The sequence below is a fragment of the Myzus persicae genome, unplaced genomic scaffold (genome assembly GCF_001856785.1).
Source record: "Myzus persicae strain clone G006 unplaced genomic scaffold, MPER_G0061.0, whole genome shotgun sequence".
NCBI classification, from domain to species: domain Eukaryota; kingdom Metazoa; phylum Arthropoda; class Insecta; order Hemiptera; family Aphididae; genus Myzus; species Myzus persicae.
Window position 1 is genome coordinate 225,962 of NW_019102804.1, and position 15,456 is coordinate 241,417.

General features: G+C 30.7%; 1 protein-coding gene across 2 annotated transcripts in view; it reads left to right on the plus strand.

The window, feature by feature from the left end:
- Window positions 1-15,456, plus strand: part of LOC111033137 — a 170,340-nt gene that overhangs the window by 89,517 nt on the left and 65,367 nt on the right. For both annotated transcript variants that reach the window (XM_022313735.1, XM_022313736.1), the window contains exon 3: window positions 13,905-14,025. In XM_022313735.1, coding sequence (XP_022169427.1) covers window positions 13,971-14,025 — 55 coding nt within the window. In that variant the 5' untranslated portion in view covers window positions 13,905-13,970. The remainder of the gene's footprint in view (window positions 1-13,904; window positions 14,026-15,456) is intronic.

Sequence of the window (15,456 nt, forward strand, 5' to 3'; positions counted from 1 at the left end):
TTTTAGCAGAATTTCGAATGGGGCACCCGTAGGTTTCTGCCATGCCCCGGGGGTGGGGGATGGCAGCACTTGCTCTCCGGTCACCGCGACTTGTCCGGAGAAAAATGCCGCCCGGTGGCCGAGGATCGAACCGCGACCGGCTGCGTCGCAGCGGAAGAGTCAGACCACTCGGTCACCTCGTCCCCCGTATTAGTATTTGATTTAGTGCCTAAGCATACTACTTAAAAAGTTATCTCGTCGGCATACTTACTAACTTCCCGTTTACCTGGGACGTTTCAAACAAAACTTCAATATTAACTTCGACTATCAAGTATTATTAATAACTATTAAGTACAATAATTCAATAATTTAATACATTAATTAGCTGATATATACATGTAAAACGTGTCGTTTTTGACGTTCTCCTTAAAACAATTCTGTATTAATTTGTATTATAAAATATAAGCTGTGAAACTATATAAGGTATATCTTAAACATACATTTTTTTAATACTTCTTTTAATGTCTGCACAAAATGTGTTATAGAATCTCGATTGGAATACCATTTAAGTGGGCTAAAGGATACAACATATTGTATACATTTTACACGAGGGCATAAAAATAAAATGAGGCAAAACTATATCATATACACATTTTTACCTGTGTCATGCTTCATCATAAATATATAGTTACTATAATAGGTAAAAAAATTCAACTTAACTACTACTGACCTGTTTTTGAACTAAACATTTTCTATTTGAATTTTCTCAATAATTATATTATAATAGTTATTAATTTATTATAAGTATTTGTAAGCACTATTGTGGTATTGAGTAATATAATCGTAATATAATTGAATCGGGTAATTACTTTGAAAATTTCAGTTTTGTTGTTTTCAAGTATTTGACTGTGCCAAAATTGCTTGCAAAATTTGTAATTATTTGTGTGTACAGATTGAATATTAGTAAGTTATTATACACACAAAAATTGTATTACCAATTAAAAGAAAATTAAAAATACTTCATAGAGATTTTAAACTTAATCAAACAACATATTTTATATGGCTTGGAAAAAATTTTTCAACAAACAGTGGTGGTGAGTTGTGAACTTGGTAGTGCAAAAGTTCAAATTAGCCAACGGGTGAAAATAAAGTTCAACAAATTTTGAAAGTTTTTCAACTATGTCTAACAATATACCAACAAATTTGTTGGATGGGCTGGATCGATGTCCACTAAAACTGTCGAGTTTTCACAACGGTGTATATATATTTAATAAATGGAGTACATGTGCCTATTTATTTTCCCACCTAAAATTTAACCTTATTTTGTTAGTGTGATAAAAAAAAACTCACTTAAATTAAATTTAATAAATGCATGAAAAAATTGACAAACGAAATGTGTCTTTATGCTTAAGTAACGGAGGAAGGTGATCATACGAATTTATGATTTATATTTACAAAAATTTAAAAATTGGTTTAGTTGGTTAAAGTTCAAAAAGGTCTATGGACATGGCTAACTTATTGCTTAGGAATAATTTAGGGAGAGGTGACTCACACAGTAAGTATTTGTTCTTAGAAATTCACAAATTTTAGATACCTATGGACAAAAACTTGGAAATTGCAAAACGGCTTTGAAGAAGTTGACCAAGATGAAAAACTTAGTTGAAAACTGTTAAACTGACCAATACTTAGGGTACCAACATGACTTGGTACTAATAACAGAGAAAACTTGAACTAAAACTTTGGTCTTGTGATCGGGATTCGAACACAATTTGATCCACATTTGTACTCGTTGCTTAGTCAAAAATAATGTAGGTATTTCACGTATCAATGAACATATATAGGTAGGTAGATAACTTTACATATTAGGTATACCTCGAGGCTAAAATGATTTATCATCGCAGTATAGGTGCATCGAGTTATTACCGGTCGTTTAAGCAATAATGACGACGTATTCTGCGTCCTATATTCATTAAGATGCGATGCGAACGTACACAATATCATCGCAAATTAATCAAAACCTCCGTCTGCCACTGACTACATTTTACTAACACGGGCATGACAGCTTATAAGCTCCAACCGAGATAACCATCAACAACTGCGTGGCACCGATCTGTATAGCAACAATAATTGTAAATAACGATCGTATTTTTCAGGGGTTGGTGATAAGGGGAGGGGGTGCTTACCTGGCCGTTCTTCAAAACTTTTGTGGTGACCGAGTCCACTTCGAGGTCGGGCACTCTGCGTTTCCCTACTAAGGTCACACATTCCATTTTCCACACCATCGCAAAACCTGAGCAGATAATAACGTTAAGCGAACCCCGTTTCGGTTTTTGTTTTTTTCTACCACCGCACAGGAAATTGCCCGGGAATCCTGCGATACCATCTCCTTCGATTTATACTCGCACTTCTCTCACTTCACACTTTTCGCACATTCGCCAGCGGTAGTGAGAGCTCGATCAGGGGCCCGGAGACGTCCGCGCCGTCGCCCCGTAGGCGCTATCGCGCGACCAGATACAGTTTCATATGTCGTCGGCAACTACGGATTTCCTTCGTCTGTAAAAAAAAAAAAGTAAGAGTAATATATTATATATAATAAATACAAAAAAAAAAAACGTCCACTTTACAGTGATTTATGGTCACACACACACACAAACACACACACACACACAGGCGTACACTCACAAATATACATATATATATTATCAGCGTGGAAACTTTTTTTCTCCTCCCATTCGCCTTCCGCAATACTTATATATATATAAACACATTCCGTATAATTTATTCAGACGGTCAAGAAGTTTTATTTATGTGAAAATTCCGGTCGGAACTCGACGGAAAGACGAGTATTTCCAAAACTCGCGCCCAGGTCGAGTCCACGCGATTATACAGAAAGGGTATTTTTACTTTATTTCTATAATATATATATATATATATTTATTCTCCGATCGTTCCGCACACTTTTCGAAACAAGTTGAATCATTAATTTATGGAGACAAATGCTCCTCTAAACCTCCTCCCTCGTCGCCGCCGTTGCAGCAGTGGCTATACTGCAGTTGCAAACAATAATGGATACTCGCTCTTTGTCGTTCATTGCCGCGCCACTGGCTTTGTTTCGAATCGCAGTCAATACTTTCCGACTCACGAACGTCCGTTCGGAATTAAGAGATGAAAATATATACCCCACCGGCCGTATATAATTTATCGATTTTCGGTTGATATTTATTATTATTATTATTGTTCATTTTCGTTTCGTTTTTATATATATTATATTTATATATATAGGTGTAGTATACATATACGGCAGACGGCAGTTGTGACCTATAATAACACTCTTTTTTCTCCCTTTTCGCGTTCCGGTTGAACACATTTTTCGCAACCGAGTGTCGCTGAAACGTTGAAAGCAATATTATTTTTTTTAGCCCCACGGAATGGCAGTCTTCGCGTAAAGTTCATGGCATTTGGACGTTTCATTTTGGTATACGCACTACGCAAGTAAAAATCGTTCAACATAAGTACAGTGAAACCTCTAAATTATAATACAATGGACAAAGCTAAAAAGTGGACGCATTCTTCATTGTAGACACTTTTAAATTCCTCGGTAAAAATACACATGCAATTTACCTAGAGTGTGTAACTTCTAAATGACAGACACTCTTAATAGTGAACTAGTCCTATGAAATTGAAGAGGACAAAAAAAAAGAAGAATTCAAATACAATCCAACTTATGAAAAAATATTGTAAAAAATAATAGAAAATAAAAAAATTAATAACGATTTGTTTGATTTCAAATACACAAATACAATGTGAAAAACAAAATACGTTTGGAGAAACTCAAATATTAAATTAAAATAACAGACTTTTAAAAAGATGTTAAAAAGGAAAGTATTATAACTTACATATTATATCAATGAAATTGTGATGGTATACAATATATAAGCATAACAGAGTAGGCTAAGTTATTGTTTTGCAAAAAAAAATAATCAACATTTTAAATATTATTATTTTTAAAATATTTTTCCTAATTTTCAAGATTATTTAAAAACTAAAATTTAAAATTAACTCTGACCAACCATAATACATAATGTATATAATATTACATAGTCAGACCAACGTCTGTTAAAAAGTAATTCGATTTTTTTTCGTTCGAAATAAATGCATACAGAAAAACAAATGGAATAGAGAGGTACTTTTTTTAAAAATAACATAAATGAGATACCTAATAACATAAATAATACAATGAGATTTAAATATCTATCGTATAACAAATAATAGCACCTGACTATACATAAGATAAATTATTGTATTTTAATATTATTTTACTGAGTATGCAGAAACCATATTAATATTGTGTTCGGTATACTAAAATTGAAACATACAATTCAATACGAAATTCTGAATAAAAAATAACAATACTAATAATATAATACGCATGAGTATTGTTGCTTTTATATTTTTATTTATTACACAACATAAACAAATTTAAAGAAGAAAACATCGATGTATTTTTCAAAAGTTGAATACTATCAAATTATATTATGCATTTTGAATTGAGCTTTATTGATTATACAAATAATTAGGTTGAACTCAAACTAATTAATTTTTTTTTATCTTCTTATAAAATAATTATGTAATAATAATTCAATGCCTTATCTAATGAATTGCAGCATGCTTCATGAGTCCACTATTTTTTTTTTTTAATCTTTTACTCCGAAATATTGTTTTAAAAGGTTCGTCATAATAATTATTGATAATTATCGTATAAATATCCTTTTATAATTTTACTAATAGTATTAACTCGTTAATATTGTAATTAAAAACCACCATTGTTGTAGATTTTCCATTAAACTAATTTTTTTTTTGTATGTTTATTTTTAATTATTAAATTAATGTAGGAAAAATAATCCATTTTTACAAAATGTTATACTTTTTTCAGCCACTTCCAATATATGCAATTTTCCACACTACAATTATTATCGACCTACCGGGTCCGGGGTCTATGATATTATGTAGTAGATTCTGAGCAGATCAAAGATTGAGACCCACTCAACACCTACTGTCCAGAAAAGCGGCAAATACCCACACACCCAACTTTCTATTTATTTATATGCATTTGAAATTGAAATTTTGGACAAAATTGAATATTTAAACGAAAAATAACAATTTTTTGTTAAAATACTTTCTTTATTTTGTTTGATTAAATGAAATACTCATTGTAGAAATACCTACCTACCTACCTACCTACCTCACAAATTCTTAAATTATGAATTTCTAAATTTTCAAAATATTTAGCTCAGCTATTTTTACCACGGGCCCATGAGCCTAATATACATACAATTGTACGCTATGTCTCGACGTTGATAAATTACCAACTAAATTCTATAACAAGAACATACAAAAGTATTATATTGTATTATCATTAATATAATATTGAGATGTGTTTGGAAAAAAATGAGTTCAATCTACCGTATTACAAATTGAAAAATAAATGCTTACATTTTATTATAGATTAAGTGATGGATTTATACCAAAAAAGTGCTTCTGGATATACTTTTGTTACTGCCTACCCGGTTTGATCATCACAGGATAGTAATATATCAGGATTGATCTCTCGAATAGTTTTAAACTTAATTACTTGCGAATAAAATAGATTACATGCACTGATTATAGGGCACACAAGTTGAATATAATACCTACTATACAATCTAATACTCACATAATATGAAATTAACTGCAATTATGTATTTTTTTTATGTTAAATATTAAAATGTATATAGTACCTAATACCTATATGCATTCATCAAGAAACATTGTTAGATATATTTTATTTTTATAGAAATAAGTAGGAAATTGCGAAGTAGTTCCGTACTATAGGCTAAACCGTATGATAAAGATTTCTGAACCTAGAGTTTTAATATGAAACAAGCTATCAATGTGTATTTTTCAGGGCTTGCATTTGAAAAATAAATTTTGTTTTACGTTATTTACAATCAAAACGTTATACAAATTTTGAGTTTATCGTTATTCAAAATTTAAACGTTATTCAACTTTTGTGTTTATCGTTATTCAGAATTAAAACGTTATACAATTTTTGCGTTTATCGTTATTTAAAATTTAAAAGTATTTAGATACCTGTTTTAAAAGTACACAGGCCGCAATTTAAAAGTATACCTTTTTTTGGGTACATTATTTCCCTATTCTGAGTTTTAAGTAGGTATTGTTTAATTTTATTTATTTAATTAAATGGGTTAAACTAATATAAAGAAAACGTATGCACGTTAAAACTATAAGTTTATTAGTATAAAATATAAATATTAAACATTTGACAACAATTAGACTAACACTGACGAGTGAATAAATCTGAGCAAACTGAACACCGAACACAATAGTTGAATAACTTGAGTGGTATAAATTTCGACCGTAGTACAGATAGTACATTACAATATTATCAGAGCATCACTATTATTAGCTATTGGTATTTAAATTATTCTATTAATAACTTCTTATTAAGTTTTAAAATAATATCTAATACGGGATCTCCCGGATAAGCCGGATACGGAATAAAATTAATTCTTGGATTGAATAAATAATTGAATACTACTAAGTATTATTAAATAATTGGGAATTAATTATTTTCGTTTAATGGAATACAATATATACCGTTTTGCGCTATGTTTTGTTTAATGATACATCATATATTTTGTTAAACGTAAGGTTTTATTTTGTGTTATTTATTTATTTACGTTTATCGTTTTCCGTTATAATTACGTTTGCAAGCCCTGGTATTTTTCTTTATCTTTCATAATACGAGCACAGGATTGTAGATTAAAAAAAATTTAATTTACTTTAAAAAAAATACTTGTCATTAAATATAATTCTGTAGATACTTTGTTTCGAGCATGTCAATAATAATGTTTAATTAAATTTTTTTTTGTAAAAACATATTGCTATTATGAACTTGTTATTTTACTATCTATTCTATCAAGTTTTAAACGAAGAATGAGGAGTTTCATGGATAGCTCTTTCAATAAATTGGGAATTGCGATCCAACCAACGATGCAGAAAACATTACAATTAACTCAAAATGTAAATTTCCTCATAGGACCCGAAATTCTTCATTGATGAATTTAATATAATATTATTTCAAAGCAATAAGGTATTTTTATTTCATAAAAATATACTAATTATCAATTTTATTTCAAAATAAAATAAAATAAAAAGTAAGCACATCCTTATTAATAATTATAGAATGAAATAACCTTGGATATTTTATGCTACGATTTGCGTAATAATTGCTTGCTTTTAATTTTCTGTTTGTTTTTATCTACAGGTAGTTCAACAAAACATATAATTGGCTAAAACGTTAAACTATTGCATTCCCATCTATATGCACTTTTATTTTTTAATATTTACATTTCCCATATTATGTACATATTAAGTATGCGGTGCATAATAAATAATAATTACATTATTGGTTCAGTATCGTTAAATATTTAAACGCTAGTGCTTAAAAAATGTTTAAAGTTTGAACGCTATTACACATTTTGGTACAGACTAATCAATTTGAAAGATGTCAATCATTTTAAGGGAGAAACGTTACGTAATATTAAGCTTATTGAAATCGGTCTCGATAAATTTGACAGTTCGATCGTGTCTTATTTTGTTGACGGTTTTTGACTTATTGATACATCACTGTTTTTACTTCTCAGAAAATGTCTTGATCTGATTTTTACCAAACAGTTTGAGGGTCTTTCAGTCTTATATTTGATTGGAACTCACAAGTAAAAATGATATTATATTAGTCAATAGTAATTGTTAAACTAATTTTTGATTTACTTACAGATTTTTTTATACATACAACACATCAATTATTTGTGTAGAAACGCGTGTTTACAATATTGCACGTTGTAGTAAATAGTCTAAATATAAAATAATAGTATAATTGTATACATAGTTTGAAACTATATTCAAAAATAAATGAAGACACTTACATTGTAACATTAGTTTAATTTTTTATGAGCCCTCGTAAATTTCAATTGTGTATTTAAAAAAGATTCAGTAGTATTTCATTCGTTTAGTAAATAATATTATTACAAACAAGTAAATTAGTTATGTAAAAATTAAATAAATAATGATTGGGTTTTATGTTTGAAATAAAAGCACGAATAATATAATGTCGTATACCTTATCCATTTACCAGTATTTTATTTGTTTAGTGTTGAAAACATAATATTATAATATTTATAATATATTAAAGACTGATGATGTACAAACGCGATTATACATTTAAATTAATCACTCAACCGTTAAAGAAAATCATTTTGTGATAAATGATAATTTAAATTGAAAATTATTTCAAATATGCTTATTGGAAATTCGACACCAGCATAATATAGTAAGTTCATTCAAGACAGACTACAAGCCCTTAATCTAGGGCATTACTGTTGACTGTAAAATAATTGAATCCGGACAATCTACTACTTTTGATTGAACAAATTGTGACAATATTATGTTAAAATCTAATTACTACCTAATCCGGATGGCAATAATGACCTATTTCTATAACCAGAAATTTAAATTATACCCTGTTTATAAAAAATAATACTAGGCTTACAATTTTTTTTATGTTATATTTTAAGTTTTCAATTAAACTTAATGGTGCTTGAGTATTATATTTTATTTATTATTAAAAAAAAATTAGTGGTTATATGAGCCGTTGATTTTCCAAATTTCTATTAGGTACCTAGGTATAGTTATTAAATTGCATGCACTAAATACATATTTTGCTGAAATTATAATAATGATTTCAATTAAAATGCAAGTTTTTGTATGCAATAAAGCTCAATTAGGGGAAAAAAGAGAACACCTCCTAGCTGATAATAATAAAAAATATTTTTTAATTTATTTCTGTAGCATGACATATTTATTGATAACATATTTGATAAAAAATTTAATTTAATACAACATTTTGATTATAATAAGTATATAATATATCTAACAGGAAGATTCGTTGTATCGACGATAGAAAGTTATATACTTATGTGTACATGAAGTCTTATAATTTAAAATTAAATAATCTGTAAATATAATTCTACAATAATATAGTATGTATAATAATAATTATATACTCGGTAGAGACACACATTTTACACAGTTAAAAAAACGTGTGGTCGTATCTTCCAACAATTATGAATTTTAACACAAAAAAGTATTGAGTGAATGGGCAGTGTATCAACGACATTATTTAAGTTATGCTATAATAATAATTAATAAGCAATAATAGTCTCCTAAATAAAATGTATATTTTGATATTTTAAGCTTTTTATTTCGTATGGTTATAAAGTAATTTCACTTAATTGGTCACGAGTGAGGTTACTATAGTTAAAAAAAATATTGATTGCAAAATCCGTAATCACAACACCGACTACCACGTCGGTCGAGTTATGTGTCGTTGTAGATAATATACACGAGAAGCACTAACTCACACTAAGGTTATCATCTCTACTCGACGGTGTCTATGAATTATTTATCGCGCCTTTCTCCCTACCTCTACCCTACACCACAACCACTACCACTACTGGTGTGGGACAATGTAGGGGTTGGTCCCGCCGGAGGCCCGAACGTCGACTGAGTAAGGTGCGCTGCTGCTATATTTATATATAATAATAATACGACGACGGTTGTCACGACCGACATGAAAAGCCTCAGCGGAGTAATTATTATTATGCAGCCAGTAGTGTATAATATATTACACACGTTGAATGTACAGGGTGATTGTGTTAAAGGTGAACAAAATTATAAACGTTTTCCAAAGTAATTTTTCTTTTCATTCTATTTTGCTGTTGGCAGCAATAAAAATGTTAAAAATGAGTATATTCAATTTAAAATTAATAATATAATATATTTTATGTCGTAGTCATTTCAGGTGATCCATTTTTCGAGGGTTACTCGGACGTGTTGTTAAAAATTAAAATATGCACAATATCTCAGCTATAAATTTTTTATTTTTAATTCAGCTTAAATTCAGGCTTCCTAAAACATTGTATCATGCATCACATCCTCCGCCGTGATAAGCTTACAAACATATTTTTAACTTGAAAATATTTTTAAACTGCAACACTAAGCTAATATTAAATAATTTAAATGGACAATTAAAAACAACAACAAAGCTGCAGTGTTGTCGTCGCATACACTCCCAGGCATTTAAAAAAACCAATTGTAATTTAATTATATTATTGATAAGCAATAAACTACTACATAAACAGCAATGACCTGACCTGACCTCTGTTCATTTGGCTGTTACGTCATATAAGTACAACTGAAGACACAGCGTCTGCTAGTGGTGCAACCACCTGAGTGCCTTTTGAGTAAAAGACTTGTTGCTTACGTCTCACAAATAAATAACACATAATATTATAGTTTCTCGCCCGTGTCCGTCCGATGATGTACCGCCTCATTGGACCTAATATTGAGTGAATGATTATCGCACACATCACACGAGTACGGTTTAATGTCCATCAACAACCGGTAACAGGTGTCAAAATTGAGTAAGGAAATCGGAAGAATTAATAAGACATAATAACCATGATTGAAGTATCTGGGTAGCTGTCAATATAACATAACATATGTATAATGGTTATTAACTATCTTTACTAATGTATGTAAATTACTAAATTCATAACGGAGTGCATTAACTATACTGAAAATTAGGGAAATTACCTCATCTACATTATACTATATAGTTCATTTATTACATCATGTTCTGGTTACATCAAATTGACATAATTAAAATGTGTATTTTTATTCATGTTGAAACTAACGAATAACAATAGTTATAATTTATTTTGTTTTTTAAACCTTATATGACAGTACATTATATGTGTATCATACTTAAGTACTTTAACTTAATTGGTTTTCTTAAATTGCTACAGAATTTACATTAAGTGTTAAAATTGACAATTTGTTTATCATTTTGAGCCACACATAAATTATAAATATAATCTTTTTATTAAATGTCTGGTATTCTTCCTTTTGGAATATTCAGACAACGAACAAAGTACAAACAGTTAAAATATGTTTTCATTCACAAAAATTCCATTAAAAATATATCTCTACTTATTTATTACAAAAAAAATATGCATTTTTTTATGGTTTTCAAAAGCTTACACCACAATAAGAGTTTAAAAAAAAATGTATCAAGTATTTTTGATTAACCTTTTTTATTACGTTTGGATTATATATATTTCTCAATTTTGCATTTCAATATAAGAAAATTTCTGAAATTCTGAACGTCCTATATATATTTTATATTACACCACACCACCCCTAACCACCACCAAATCCGCACACTAACGCTACCCAGCCCGCGTCGTCTGCACTCCACCATATCATGATGGCCACTTCACCCATTTGCCCTTTCATTCTGATTATTACTTATTATTACCGTTGACGTAATCATCATTCAATTTTATTTTTTTTTTCGTGCTCTATAATCTGATAAATTCGATCAGATTTTTTCTTCAAAACGCTTATTCTATATCCGTTTCTTCTCCCTTACAATAATTCCATTTACAATAAGATGCGGGGTAATATACATAACCGTCAACTTTAAATTATATGATAATATAATTGGATAGCGAACCGATTTTTATTTTTCAAGTCTCTTCATCAATACGACTATAAATATATATTTATTATAACAGGTATTTGTCTCAAGTAATAATTTCGTCGTGGCGTAACATGGTGAATAATATATAAAACTATACAAGACAAGCTGTAATTGACAGTCTAGAAAAAATGAAATCGTTTCGATTGATCATAGTATTATATAATATATACCGCCTACGTCGTTCTGCGGCGTAAACGAATTTCGTATATTAACCACGATTGTCTCGTTTCCGATAATAATTATCGTTCTACCACGGCGTACCAGCCTATAATTGACGAGTCTATTATGCGCCCTATAATACAATTGGCGCACAAGACTAATTTCCGTATGACTTGCGTTATTATATTCCACCGAGAGTTGAGTCACAATGATTTAACCATGGTGGGTGCAAATAGGGTAAAATTAATTTGGGTGTGAGAACCCTATATATTTCTACGGGACATTAGGGTGAATTCCCTTTCCTCTTTATTAACCAAATCAATCAGTGCAATACCATATTATTATCTCACTTGATTCGACAGTCAAGATCTGTTTTTGGGCTTCTTTTTTGAAGCAAATTGTTTTTTTATTTGTTCTTCGCTAGGGCCGAAAAGGATTTATCAAACTACTTTGCATTCCGTACAGCTTAGTCCAGTTATGCAATAAGCCCGAAGGTAATTTGATAAACCTTGACAATAATAGATCGTAATAACAATATCACGGATTGTGGTCAATCACGATATTGTATTTTATTAAAAACTGTTACCTACTATTGGAACTAGTTATGTACATATTGATATGCGTTCTGAGCGATACCATACGAACACATATCTATTTTTCAAAAACTCAAAATATTGACTCGCAGAAGATATTTTATATTAGTATATGAATGGACAAAATATACGGCGGATACACCCTTAACCCACCCTAGATAACGTATGCGGAACACATTATTATTGTTTATTACTTTACACGACTATACTATATTCAGTCATGTACTTATATTATATGTATATAGTGTCGGAAGATCCTCCAGAGCCGCGAGGGTACTTCCGGCCGAGCTCGTCGTCAGTCATTGCACTGTGGTGAGGGGGGGATTGTCTTTCATTGAATTTATGCCAGCGAAGAGGGTAAATTCGTGCGTGTGTGTCTGCCTGTAGTGCGTGACCCGTCAGCCGAGCGGTCTACCACGTTTAATTCGGCTTAATTGACATTCCGTTGGATTCCCGAGGCGTGTTGGCGGCGTTTACAACGACGGCGGCGGAGAGGGGGTGCAAATGCAACGACTATAATACGCGAATATTCCACCCACACATCCACGGACACACACAGTTTGCCAAAAACGGCGGCAGCCGATGATTATTCTTTATGCGGCTGTCGGCGAGTAATGCGCCGTGCGCGTATATACTCGTGTATACATGTTTATATATATATATATTATATAATATTATGTAATATGGTTTTATATATAATCGCGGGTAACTCAATTAACGCAGACAGGGAGGATATTATTTCCCAAAACGAATTTCGGTTCGGTCGGTCGGTTGGTCAGAAAAGCCAAAGGGGTAAAAGTTGAAAGGGAAAATGAAAAAAAAATGTAAAAATAATTCTGTGGACTCGGCGGAGGGTAGTGGCATTGGTGGTTATGGCGGTGTCTTGCTCATAATATGTATATAATATCGGCTTAATTAAGCCGGGCCCAACCGATTCGCGAAAAGTTGCCCCGGCTGCCACGGCCATAACGATAATAATAAAATATATTATATCGAAGAAAATTATTTTCTTCAATCGGGTTTCCATCAAGAGATCAAGATTTCCCGCATTAAATATTATTTTAATTGTCTCGATCCCGCAGAGGGAAGTTTTCACAGTTGCTGGCAGCTGCAGTCTGCTGCACGCAACTGTATAGATATATGTTCAGACGAAGATGCCTGTTGTTCATTAATTGCATTGTTCCAAGATGGAAGCGGCACAACTCGATATTATAAATTTTTTATAATAATATAATATAAAACACGAAATGACTTACTATATTTACCGACAATAACTGGACCGTGCACCGACCGGTTCATCGGAGTATACAAAAATGTATATGCGTTTGATGAAAAAAATTAAAGTTTAAAATTATTATTGTTTATGCTCATGGAAAACTAGATGACATGGAAAAAAATGCGCATTGAATCATTGTGTCTATAATAATATATAATATTTACTGCAAACAATTTTCAGTGTTTTCTCTAAAAATGTTATATTAAAAGTGTCTATATTTTTTTCTTTCCAGAAACAGCGTCATGATAATGAGACCAAAACAAATGACTGGCAAACGACGTTAAATTTAAAAACGAACATGACGTATTGGTTGTTGTTCATGTTGTCCATCTGGCCAGCTGTGGTCTCGTCAGGTAACGATGATTAATATTATATCTCTTATCTGTTTAATAGTCAAAAAATAATTTCTAAGAATAAAATATAGGAGTATTTTTGTCTTTAAACGTATGAAGGAAAATAGATACCCTTTAGATAAAAACTAATGATAGGCGATTTACATATGATCATAAAATATAATACAAATCGAATAAAGACTGTAGTTTATTTGAGACAACTGAGTTTTTATACGGTCTGTCTTAATTGTTGTTTTTTTTTGCAGCGGAGTCACTTGAATTGATTCAAAGAACCAAAAGGGATAAGGATTTACGATTTAGATTGATTTATAATAAATGTAATAAATCCCAACAAAATACCATTCTTTATATAATTTGGAAAATATTTTAGTTTAATGCAAAAAAATGAAATTCGTTAGGGGGGGGGGGGGTATAGTGATGACTTATTTTTTGTCAGATCGGATTACCTTTTCAGGTACCTATTATATAATTACTTTTACTGAAAATTATAATTAAAAATAACATGGAAACGATAATCTTGGGTGTAAACATGCTATGATGGTATGATATGTACTTTCGTTCATTAGAACGGCCGTAAATTCAAAATTTTAAAATATATCTTCTTGAAAACATGCATAAAAATAAAAATGTATTAAATTAACATCGCGAACGCGTTTAAAATGTAAAAATGTCACCGTGTTAATGGTCACATTAACGACAGTGTTAATAAATAAAATGTCGATGCAACACTTTCGTGCGAATATATATGAACTGCTTACTGAACTATATTATGTACAGTTGTGCTTCAGTGTATACTTAACGTTAACGTTTATAACTATAAAAATAATGTATTATGAACGAAAAAGCTTATTTTATACCAGATGTGTTTAAGTCACAAAGGTAAAAAATAACAGATGGCATCTTGCAAAATCATTTGGTTCTTTTGACTAATACCGGAACCTCAAAAAAATTAGAATTATATTATTCAATAAAATAACAGTAGGTACTATGATATTGTAATAATATTCTGAACATAACTTATTAGGTAAGTCTAGTAGGAGAGTGAATTTAATTGGTGCATTCGGGAGGTCAAAATTAAAAATTTTAAATAGTTTTCAAAAGCGGCAGAAAAAAACAAACAATAATTATAGAAAACAAGGAATTTTTACACGTCCGTGAAGTTGGCCCTTACACTTTTTCAAAAAAAGTTTTGCACAGTGCCATTATTTAGCAAGTAATTAGCAAGAATTTGCAAGTCCACTCCCAAAATTTGCAAGTCAAAAGCAATGGAGTTATAAGGGGTGGAACCAAGGAAGGGCCAACTTCACGCAGCCCTGACTTGTTGTCAGAAACTTTCAAAACTGGTGTCAAATCACTCGTTATAATTAGCAAGAATTTGCAAGTCCACTCCCGAAATTTGCAAGTCAAAATTCCAACCCCTACGATTTTTCA